The sequence below is a fragment of the Neomonachus schauinslandi genome, chromosome 5, assembly GCF_002201575.2.
Source record: "Neomonachus schauinslandi chromosome 5, ASM220157v2, whole genome shotgun sequence".
NCBI lineage: Eukaryota > Metazoa > Chordata > Mammalia > Carnivora > Phocidae > Neomonachus > Neomonachus schauinslandi.
This window is the reverse complement of record NC_058407.1, coordinates 62,495,329-62,507,538: the sequence shown is the minus strand read 5'-3', so window position 1 is coordinate 62,507,538 and position 12,210 is coordinate 62,495,329. Positions and strand designations below refer to the sequence as shown.

The window sequence follows — 12,210 nt, the reverse complement described above, 5'->3', positions numbered from 1 at the left end:
GTGCAATTAGAAATTGTTCCCTAGACTGAAGAAGAATGCTTGTGTCCATGGACGGGAAGACTATCATACTTCTTTTTTTTTTAAACTGCATTTTATTTATTTTTTTAAGATTTTATTTATTTGAGAGAGAGAGAGAGCTAGAGAGAGAGCACAAGCAGGGAGGAGAGGGAGAAGCAGGGGGCTCAGTCTCAGGACCCTGAGATCACGACGTGAGCCACCCAGGCGCCCCGACTATCCTACTTCTTAAGTGGGATAACATTTGAAAATTTAGTCACAATAATTTATGTATATATGTGCCATTTATTAAATTTTAAGATGTTCACGTGGATCAAAATTTTTGATATTGCAAGGAATGCAATATGCTTTGAATATGCAAGGAAAAGTCTTTACTATCTCTGTTCCATAGCTACCAGTTCTCTTCCACAAAGGCAACCAGGTTGCCAATTTTTATACAACTATGCAGTATATTATACATATTCTGTAGTGCTTTTTATTTGCCATTTCTGGAGATCTTATAATTAGATCTCTACACAGAACAGAACATCAGAACATATTGAGTCTGGATAAATTGAGCTTAGCCCATAGCATAGAAAAACTTCATCTTGTTCCTCTGAAAAAGTACATGTTAAGGAAAGAAATGTCTTAGGATTTCTTGAAAATGGAGTTAGAAATCATCTTATAACTGACTTTTTTCCCTTGTAGTTGATTATGGAAGATTCCCACAAGAGTAACACTTCAGAGGCAGCGCCGCAACCTGGTTCAGCGGTTCAGGGAGCTCATATTTCTCATATTGCTCAACAGGTAAGGCAGGATCTAGCCAAAATATTGAGCTAATGAGGAATATTTTGTGAAAAAGAACCAAGCAAAAAGAATTGTAAAACGTTGAAGTGTATGGAAGGAAGGTAGATTTGATTTAAACATCCTATCATTTCAGTTTTTATTCTTCTATACAACATTTAATGTTGTTACAATAGGTATATACTTTTCAAAACTTGAAGTAGATTTCATTTTATGTGGTACATGATTATTTCGATTTTTTTCCAGACTGATTTTATTTCTGCATAAGAAAAATGAAAAATTATTTATCTCTTTGAGCTAACTTAAACAGACTAATAGTTTCAAGAGGCAAACCATCTTCAATTCAGTAGATTTATTGTGGATATATAGGAAATCTTTTGCTGAACTGGAAAATAGGCCTATACATTAGCAAATTTAAGTTGATAGGCATGCATATTGCAGAACTCATATTTTATAAATTTCAAATTGTCTGATCCATGCACGTGACCCACTTCAAGGAAAACAGCGGATGGTATTTGTTGCCAGTGATAAGACTTGAACTTTCAAGCAAAAATTAGAATTTTGGAAAACTTGTATTCACCATTGTAAACTTGAAAGTTTCCCAGTAGTTACAGACTTTTTAGTTACAAAATTGTGTTACAAAATCATGCTTGGGTATAAGATTCATTCAGAGTGCAAGGTAGACCAGTGGATTTTATTTTATTTTCTTTTAAAGATTTATTTATTTGAGAGAGAGAGAACACAAGCAGGGAGGAGGGCCAGAGGGAGAGGGAGAAGCAGACCCTCCGCTGAGCAGGGAGCCTGATGTGGAGCTCAGTCCCAGGACCCTGGGATCGTGACCTAAGCCGAAGGCAGACGCTTAACCAACTGAGCCACCCAGGTGCCCATACCAATGGATTTTAATGTTAACAGAAGATATAACATTAAGGGGCACCTGGGTGGCTCAGTTGGTTGGGCGTCTGCCTTCGGCTCAAGTCATGATCACGGGGTCCTGGGATCGAGTCCCATGTCGGGCTCTCTGCTCAGCAGGGAGTCTGCTTCTCCCTCTCCCTCTGCTTCTTCACCCCCCCCACCCCCACTTGTGCTTGCTTGCACATGTTCTCTCTTCCTCTCTCTCTCAAATACATAAAATCTTTTTAAAAAGTATGTAACATTAAGATTGTATATTGCAAACAACCTTTAAGAAACTACAACCTGTTAAGTTTCAAAGAAGAATATCCACAATTATCTGAAAACACTATTAAAAACAGTCCTCCCTTTTCCAACTTCATATATGTGTGAGGCCAGACTTTCTTCATATACCTCAGCCAAAACAACATATGGCAACATATTTAATGTAAAAGCAGGTAAGAGAATTCAGTCATTTTCTATTAACTCAAACATTAAGGTAATTTGCAGAAATGGAAAATGTCATTCTCTCACTAATTTGGGGGTAGGGAAGTTTAGTCATGTAAATAAAAACATATTATTTATGTTAGTGTCTGATTTATATTACTTCAAAATGAACTGTGTAATATTTTTAAAATGTCTGTTTTAATTTTAAGTGTGTTAGAAGATTAAAAGCCCACATAAATAATAATTCTTTGGGGTCCTCAATAATTTTTAAGAGTATAAAGAGTCCTGAGACCAAAAAATTGAGAAACAAGGCCCTAAAAGATTAATCCTTCAAGCTTGATGCATTCTTCTTTATTATTTGGTTGTATCTGTGTAGAATAATGGTATCTTCTCCAGATGATGCTGGAAAAACAATTAGGGAGTCTTTCAGCCATCTTTCTGTTAATAGAACCCTTCACAGAAATGTTTAAATTCACTTGGTTTACTTGTATACTTCAGTTATTTTGGTTAGATGTGAATGTTTTCCAGGTTTCCTTAGAAGCATATTTACAGTGAGATGTAGAATAAGTACATTTCTAAGTGGTAAGTAATTTTGTAGTGATTTTGAAAAATAATATCGCTGACTTCATGTCCGAATTCTTGTGGCTTGATGACTTCATTAGACTCTAAATATTGTAAGGAAACCATATCTAATGCAGTAATGTTTATTCATTCGTTCAGTATAAGCTGGGGACATAGCAATAAACAGAAATCTCAGCTCTTGTGGATTTCTAATTTTGGGGAGACAGGCAATAAAACAGATATCAGTTCATAGTATGTACTGTGCGGACTAATAAAGCAGGGTAAGAGGGATGGGGATTGGTGGGGAGGGGGTGGACTTGTCTTACATAAAGTGGTCAGAGAAGTCCCATTAGTGGAAAGAACTCTTCATTTACATGAACTAACAGTTGTAAAATGCTGAGACTGATACGTGCTTGGCATAGTTAAGGAACAGCACAGAGGCTGGTGCGGTGGGAGACAGATGAATGAGGGGAGAATGATACAAGATGAGGCAGGGAGGTTTGGGGTAGGAAGGGAGAGTGCCAGGTAAGGTAGGCCTTGTATGCCACTGTAAGGCTTTTGGCTTTTAATCTTGATGAGATGGGAATCCTTTGGAGTGTTTTGAGTAAAAACATTATCTGATGTTTTAATAGGATCATTTTGGCTGCTTTGTGGAGTAGAAGCAGGAAAACCAGTTAGGCTGTTAAAATAATGTGCATGAGAGGTAATAATGTGCATGAGAAGTGATAATGGCTAGGATCAAGGTAGTAGTGGTGGTGGTGAGATAAAGTTAGATTCTGGATATGATTTGGTTGTAAAGCCAGTGGTGTTTACTTTTGGATTAGATGTGGGTTTTATTTTTTTATTTTTATATATTTTTTAAAGATTTATTTATTTATTTGACAGAGAGACACAGCGAGAGAAGGAACACAAGCAGGGAGAGTGGGAGAAGCAGGCTTCCTACAGAGCAGGGAGCCCGATGCAGGGCTCGATCCCAGGACCCTGGGACCATGACCTGAGCCGAAGGCAGACGCTTAACGACTGAGCCACCCAGGCACCCCTAGATGTGGGTTTTAGAGAAAAAAAAGAAGTTAAGATAGACCCTACAGCTTTTGGCTTGAATAACTGTAGGAACGGAGTTGCCACTTATTAAGATGGGCAACACTGGAGCATGTTTTTCTTTTCTTTTGGGGGGCATATTGGCAATCAGGGATTTGGCTTTTAGGCATGTTAAGTTTGTGATGCTATCTGTATTACTTTTCTGTGCTACAGAACAAATTACCACAAATTTAATGGCTCATAACAACACATGTTATCACACAGTTTCTGTGAGGGCAGAAACTCCTTTGCTAGGTTCTCTCTGCTTTGGTGTTTCAAGTTGCAATCAAGGTATGGGCTGGGCCTGGGTTCTTATCTGTGGGTTGGACTGGAGAAGAATCCTCTTCCAACTTCACTCAGGTTGTTGGCAGAATTCATTTTGTTGCAGCTGTAGGACTGAGAGCTTCAGTTTTTTGTTGGCTGGAGGCCACCCTCAGATCTTAGAGGTCATCTGCAATTCGCTGCCATGTGGCCCTCCCCATAAGCAGTTCACAGCATGGCAGCCTGCTCCATTAAGTCCAGTGAGAGGGTGAGAGTGAGTTCGCTAGCTTGTATAATACCATACGACATAATCAAGGAATTGATATGCCATTCCTTTGCCATAAAATGTAATCATGGGAATGACATCCCATTGTCTTTGCCTTACTGATTAGAAGCAAGTTGCAGGTCCCTCCCACACTCAAGGGGAAAGGATTATTCAAAGGCCTGAATACCAGGAGGTGGGAGTCATGGGGGCCACCTTAGAGTTTGTCTGCCAAACCATGCAAATAGATTTATCCAGTAGGCAGCTGGATATATATGATCTGGAGTCCAGAGAAGTCCAGACTCCAAAAAGGTAAATGTAGGAGTTGTGGATGTATAGGTGGTATTTAAACTCACAAAGTGATTTCTGGCTTCTGCTTAGGATATAGAAAGCTGAAAAGAGTATTGCTCCCATCCTAAAATAAGAATGAGCTGTAATACACAGTCATAACTTCTCTTGACTCATCGGAGGTGGGATCTGGCTCATCTGTAACAGAGCACAGGAAGAAGGCAGGGTTGTCATACAAGGGTAAAGAAGCATTCAGCTAAGTGTTTTTTTTTTGTTTTTTTTTTTTGCGAGAGAGAGAATGAGAGAGAGCACGAGAGGGAGGAGGGTCAGAGGGAGAAGCAGACTCCCTGCTGAGCAGGGAGCCCGATGTGGGACTCAATCCCGGGACTCCAGGATCATGACCTGAGCCGAAGGCAGTCGCTTAACCAACTGAGCCACCCAGGCGCCCTCAGCTAAGTTTTTAATGAATTGCTGAAGTCAAAGTGTGGGTTAGCATGAGACTGTAGAATCCTTGAGAGCTGCAGACACAGGGTAGGTAATACCCACCTGTAGGCTTTTCTTCAAGGTCTCCCAGCAGTTTCTCATGAGAAAGGTTGGGGAGGGGCGCCTCCCTTCGGCTCGGGTCATGATCCTGGGGTCCTGGGATCGAGCCCCACATCAGGCTCCCTGGTCTGCGGGAAGCCTGCTTCTTCCTCTCCCCCTCCCCCTGCTTGTGTTCCCTCTCTCGCTGTGTGTCTCTCTGTCAAATAAATAAATAAAATCTTTAAAAAAAAAAAAAGATTGGGGAAAGCAAGGGAGACAAAGGTTAGGCTCACTAGGTGGTACAGGCCTACCTGGACTTTTTTCTCCCTGTGGAAAAGAGCTTTAAGCCACTGGGGGAAGGGAATAAACGCCATTTTCCACTGTGGCTGGGAGGAGTGAAAAGACAAAAACCCATAAAACCTGAGGGAAGGGGAGGAAACTTCTGGGTTCAGACCATTAGTTTTCCTACTACTGGGAGAAAGCCCTATGCCCTGAGACCCAGGGATAATGGCTTGCCTGAGACTGAGACTCAGTTAGGATAACAGAACTTCCCTGTTCCCTACTAGCAAGTAAAGCAACAGCAGTCTGCCCCTGGGGTCTATGGAGAAAGCCTCTGGGGAAGGTGCCCTGAGAAAACCCCAAAGCTGAGGGTGGAGCAAGAACACTGAGAAAAACCCTCAGGCAAACCAGCTCCCACCCTAAGCAGAGGGTTGCCCTAGAGGAATTTGAAGCAGGTAGTGCACTTAAGGTAATCATAACAACAGAACCCCAACCCAGCCTAACTCCTGAAGAGATTGACTCAACCCCTCCCCTCAGCCCCCCACTAATAGCTTGCAGAAAAAGAGCCATACCCATTTTTTTTTTTTAAAGATTTTATTTATTTATTTGACAGAGACAGCGAGAGCAGGAACACAAGCAGGGGGAGTGGGAGAGGGAAAAGCAGGCTTCCCGCTGAGCCGGGAGCCCGATGTGGGACTCGATCCCAGGACCCTGGGATCATGACCTGAGCCGAAGGCAGTCGCTCAACCAACTGAGCCACCCAGGCGCCCCATACCCATTTTTTTTAATCTTTTTTTTTTTTTTTAATTTTATTTATTTGGCAGAGAGAAACACAGGGAGAGAGGGATCACAAGCAGGGGGAGTGGGAGAGGGAGAAGCAGGCTTCCCACTGAGCAGGGAGCCCGATGCGGGGCTCGATCCCAGGACCCTTGGATCATGACCCGAGCCGAAGGCAGACGCTTAATGACTGAGCCACCCAGGCGCCCCGAGACTCATTTGCCTTAAAAGGGGTAGCAAAGAGAGCTTCATTTATGGTCAAGTTCTGTGGATGTGGCCTGGTAACTGTTTCCTAGAAGAAACGTGTCAGTATTCCCCTTGTAGAATCTTTCCCAGTGCACAAATGATTGACAACAATGACAACCAATGGCAGTTTTTCTTTTCTTATTTGCGGTATTAAGAAGCAAGCATTTTCTAGTTCCTAACAAACTTTTTTTCTCTTAAAGATTTTATTTATTTGAGAGAGAGAGAGAGCGAGCGCACAAGCAGGGGGAGGAGCGGAGGGAGAAGCAGGCTCCCCGCTGAGCAGGGAGCCCCATGTGGGACTCTATCCCAGGACCCTGGGATCGTGACCTCAGCTGAAGGCAGATGCTTAACCGACTGAGTCACCCAGGCGCCCTGAGCCATATCCATTTTTATACTGTTTCCTCAGTCTCCTGTGTTATACAGGATATCCATCATTCAGGCAAAAGTTATGAAATATACAAAAAGTAAGAAAAAGAACCCACTGTTTAAAAACCAAAATAACCAAAAAAGTGAGGATGATAACAGTTGTGAGAACTATCAGACAATGAATTTATTTTTTTTTAAGATTTTATTTATTTATTTGACAGCACAAGCACACAATCAGAGGGAGAAGCAGGCTCACGCTCTGCGGGGAGTCTGTTTCTCTCTCTCCCTCTTCTTCTGCCCTTCCCCCCACTTGTGCGCGTGCGCTCCTCTCTCTTTCTCTCTCTCTGTCAAATCCCAAAATCAACCCAGCACTTCTGTGGTCATTGCCCAGAGTGGTGAAAAATTGGAGTCACTTGATGCACACCTTTCCAGCTGACATTGAACCAAGGCACCAGGGCTTTGTCGTCTTATTTTAGCTCTCATGCTATAAATAGTTCTTTTGGTGGTCTAATTAGTGGCATATTTTTTGCATTTTTGTGCTTTTTGTTAGTGATTTTGTTGTTTAAAATGGCCTCCGAGGGGCGCCTGGGTGGCTCAGTTGGTTAAGCGGCTGCCTTCGGCTCAGGTCATGATCCCAGAGTCCTGAGATCGAGCCCCACGTCGGGCTCCCTGCTCAGTGGAGAGCCTGCTTCTCCCTCTCCCTCTGCCTGCCTCTCTGCCTACTTGTGCTCTCTCTCTCTCTTTGTCAAATAAATAAAATCTTTAAAAAAATAATAAAAAATAAAAATAAATAAAATGGCCTCTGAAGTGTAGTGTTGAGTACCAGGAGGAGAGAATGCATGAGGTAAGTTTCATTCAAATAGGGAGTTGTAGTGCTGCCTGTCCATGAGTTCAGTATTAATGCCTTAACAATGTGTATACGAAAAAAGGTGTCTTTAAATAGAAACACTTAAAACAAGGTTATATATTGACCAGTTGATGAAAATAATGTGCCCAGAGGCTTGCAGGAACCTAACTCCATATTCCCCCAGAGCAGTGGTTCAGTATTTGCTAATTCATGTACATGCAATGTTATAGACTATAACTACCACAAATAACAAGAATTGACTATTTAGCAACATGGAGTTTATTGACAGCCTTGAAAAGAACTATTTCAGTGGGAGTGGGGATAAAAATCTAATTAGATCCAAAAGAGCATGGAAAAAGAGAGGGTGAAAAAGAGTAGACACTCACTGACAACAGAATGAATAGACAACTCCTTTGAGGGGTTTTGTTGCAAAGGGGGCTAAGAAATGAAGTTGCTGGAGAGGGTTGTAGGTCAAAGCTCCAAAGCTTTACTTTTATTATTACTTTTTAAGATAGGAGGACTTGGGCGCCTGAGTGGCTCAGTCGTTAAGCGTCTGCCTTCGGCTCAGGTCATGGTCCCAGGGTCCTGGGATCGAGTCCCACATCGGGCTCCCTGCTCGGCGGGAGGCCTGCTTCTTCCTCTCCCACTCCCCCTGCTTGTGTTCCTGCTCTCGCTATCTCTCTGTCAAATAAATAAATAAAATCTTTAAAAAAAAAAAAAGATAGGAGGACTTAATAGCCTGTTTGTATACCAATGGGATTGATTAAATAGAAGGGGAAAACTTGATACAGGAAAGAGAGGTCAATCCTGGGATGATGTCCTTGAGGAGGGGCGGGAACGAGATTTAGTCTACAAGTGGAAAAATTTATTTTATATGAGCACAGGTACATCATTCACATTTAGAAAGAAAATAGAGATTACGTAAGGATGAGATACTCTGAAAGTTTTCTTCTGATAACTCTTTTTTTTTTTTAAGATTATTTATTTATTTATTTGACAGAGAGAGAGAGAGAGTGCTCATGCAAGCAGGGGAGTGGCAGGGGAAGGGAGAGGGAGAAGCAGGCTCCCCGCCCAGCAGGGAGCAGGACGTAGGGCTTGATCCCAGGACCCTGAGATCATGACCTGAGGTGAAGGCAGATGCTTAACCGACTGAGCCACCCAGGCACCCCTCTTTTGATAACTTACTTGCTTTTCAGTGAAATAAAATGCTTTGAGAAGATAGGGAAGGAGGAGAAAGTATGAAATAGTCTGCCAGGACAGTAGGAGATGTAAGTGGACTAGGGATATGTAACAGGATTGATGGAAACTGTGAACAGTCCACTTGAGGTTTGATCATGAGTTTAAAGTGAAACTGTTGGGGCACCTGGGTGGCTCAGTCGGTTAAGCGTCTGCCTTCAGCTCAGGTCATGATATCAGGGTCCTGGGATCGAGCCCTGCATCAGATTCCTTGCTCAGCGGGGAGTCTGCTTCTCCCTCTCCCTCTACTGTTTCCTCCACTTGTCTCTCTAGTCCTCTCTCTCTCTGTGTCAAATAAATAAAATCTTAAAAAAAAAATAAAGTGAGACTGTTAAGTTCAGTTATGTGTTTTTCTCCAGTCTGATTCAGGTATGGTTTGCATTCAGGTTACAGGCATAGAGTAGGGGAGTTAACAGGGTCGATGTTTAGTTAAGGGACTATAATGAAGCAAGAAAAGACAAGGACATTGATGATGTGTATGATAGAGGGATTATGATGCTGGGCACAAAATTTAAGCTGTATAAAGAAGGAAGTGGAGACTTCATGGGGTCAAGAGTAGGGAAAAAGATATTAGGTTCCATGGGTTATAGGTTCCTGTGGAGTCCGAGAATTGTTGACAGTCCAAGTAGTAGAGGTAATGAGTTGGAAGTAGTGATACTTAGAGGGATGCTTGAATTTGAGATTATGGAGGGTGCATTTATTGACAATGATAAGATTTGAGTAGTTCTCAACTGGATTGTACTGCTTCCCCACTGAGCTGTCTGGAAATACGTGTGTGTTTGGGGGTAGGGAGGGTGCCACTGGTATTCAATGGGCAGGGACCAGAGATGCTAAATGTTTTGCATTGAGCGGGATACTCCTACACATGGAAGAATTGTCCTGCCCAAAATGCCTGTTCAGAAACCTTGTAGGGTATGACAACAGGAGCAGGTAGCTGAGGAGGGTGGAGGACAGGGCTTTGGAGAAGAATAAAAGACAGAGGCCTGGGTGTGGAAGGTTACTGAATGTTGCATATTGATTATATCAGATTATATCAGGAGTGGTATTAGAATAGGTTGGTTTGGCTGCTAAATGCCTAAATGAGGCACGTGGGGCGCCTGGGTGGCTCAGTTGGTTAAGCGTCTGCCTTCATCTCAGGTCACGATACCAGGGTCCTGGGATTGAGCCCCGCATCAGGCTCCCTGCTCTGCAGGAAGCCTGCTTCTCCCTCTCCCACTCCCCCTGCTTGTGTTCCCTCTCTCGCTGTCTCTCTCTCTGTCAAATAAATAAAATCTTTAAAAAAAAAAAAAAAGAGGGGCACCTGGGTGGCTCAGTTGGTTAAGCGACTGCCTTCGGCTCAGGTCATGACCCTGGAGTCCCGGGATCGAGTCCCACATCGGGCTCCCTGCTCCGCAGGGAGCCTGCTTCTCCCTCTGACCCTCCCCACTCTCATGTGCTCTGTCTCTCTCTCTCATTCTCTCTCTTTCAAATAAATAAATAAATAAAATCTTTAAAAAAAAAAAAAGAAAGAAATGAGGGCACGTGACTGCCATAAGGACCGTCTGCTGCCATGAGCCTTGAAGTTGGGAGCTTTTAGGGGAGGACTTTGAAGGGACAGTGGTCTGGAAGTACTGATGAAAAGCAAAGGAAACATGCCCCTTATCTGTAGGCTCATGGTATGAGTGCAGGAGAGAGCTGTAGGAGAGGCAGATTTCTTGAGAAGAGAGCTGAGGTTCAATTATGGCAGGAAAGTGAAGGGGAGGGACTTAGTACTAGTTGAATTTCATTTAATTACAAATTATATGTAGATTGAGAGGCAGGCAGTCTTGCTTAATGTGAAGAATGATGGAAGCATTTAGAAGACTGGGTCGGAACCTGGGTTTTGTCACTTAGTGACTCTAGAACTTTGACTAAGTCACTTATTTAATAAGACTTGATGTTCATCATCTGGAAATTACGTGTCAGACTTGGCGATCTCTTAAGGTCTTTACCAGCTCATAACTTTCAGTAATTCTCATATTGTAGAGAAATTTGTATACTTTAATCAGGTGTGAATAGGGAAAACAATGATGATAGTAACAAGTGAATGTCCACTGTGTGCCAGGTGCATTTCTAAGCATTTTACATGTTTTAATGCCTTCAAACCTCATGTCAACCTATTGTGCTTTTATAACTCCCATGCAACTAGTAAGGCTAGAGACGTGATTTGAATTCCAGCAGTTTGACTTCACAGTTTGGGTTTCCTGGGAAGTGGACTGTGAGATGGAGATTAGCATGCAGGAGGTTTATTAGGGAGTCCTCTTGGGATTACCACCTGTGAAAAGTAAAGAAGAGAAGGAAGCAGGATTGGGCAGAGGGAGAAGTGGGACTCAGTCTCAATGAAGGCCTCAGCTGACCCCATAGAGAGCTTTGAAGATGAGATAACTCTTCAGAATAGGGGGAAGGGGCCAGCCAGACCTTCATATCCCAGCATGCACCAGTCATTGGATCTTGACTGACCTGGACTGGGAAGGGCTATATGTGACCTTGGACAAGGTGACTCATCAGCCAACGCAATTTCAAAGAGGGCTGACAGCTGAACACTGCCAGCAAACGTACTCCAGCAGCTGGGGAGTAAGTCTTTTACTAGAGAAACGGGATCTTCGAGGTGCATCATAGTGCCCACCATAACTCCAGAGTCCACAGTCACCAGTCCTTTGTTGCCTCCAGGGAGAGTATGAGGATAAATGAGAATAGTGGAAGAAATTACAAATAGGCTTGGCTCCAAAACACTTTTAAAACAGCATGATCTTCATGCCTTTTTTTTTTTTTTTTTTTTTTAAGATTTTATTTTTAAGTAATCTCTACATCCCACTGTGGGGCTTGAACTAACAACCCCAAGATCAGGAGACACAATGCTCTACCAGCTGAGCCAGCCAGGTGCCCCCACGCCATTCATATTTTTGACCTGAGGACTTAAGGTTCATCCAGGGAGGGTGCCTGGGTGGCTCAGTTGGTTAAGCGACTGCCTTCGGCTCAGGTCATGATCCTGGAGTCCCGGGATCGAGTCCCACGTCGGGCTCCCTGCTTGGCAGGGAGCCTGCTTCTCCCTCTGACCCTCCCAACCCTCCCCCCCTCATGCTCTCTCTCAGTCTCTCTCTCAAATAAATAAATAAAAAATCTTAAAAAAAAAGAAAAAGAAAAAGGTTCATCCAGGGATAAGCTAAGAATGTGTGTGTGCATCAGTGCCTTTGATAATCCTTTCTTACCTAGAGATACTCTAACATCTTGGATATTCTAGGTCATCTGGGTTTCACTTTTTGGTAGAGAAAGTTTCTCCTATAGAGTAACTTAGAAATCTGGGTGAGTTTATATGGATGTTTCCAGTTCTCCTATG

The 12,210-nt window shown here is 42.9% G+C and overlaps 1 protein-coding gene across 2 annotated transcripts in view; it reads left to right on the top strand.

The window, feature by feature from the left end:
- The window catches only part of ATF1 (activating transcription factor 1), a 78,509-nt gene that overhangs the window by 2,892 nt on the left and 63,407 nt on the right, over positions 1 to 12,210 (top strand). For both annotated transcript variants that reach the window (XM_021704804.1, XM_044915420.1), the window contains exon 2: positions 703 to 801. In XM_021704804.1, the coding sequence (XP_021560479.1) occupies positions 709 to 801 (93 nt within the window). In that variant the 5' untranslated portion in view covers positions 703 to 708. The remainder of the gene's footprint in view (positions 1 to 702; positions 802 to 12,210) is intronic.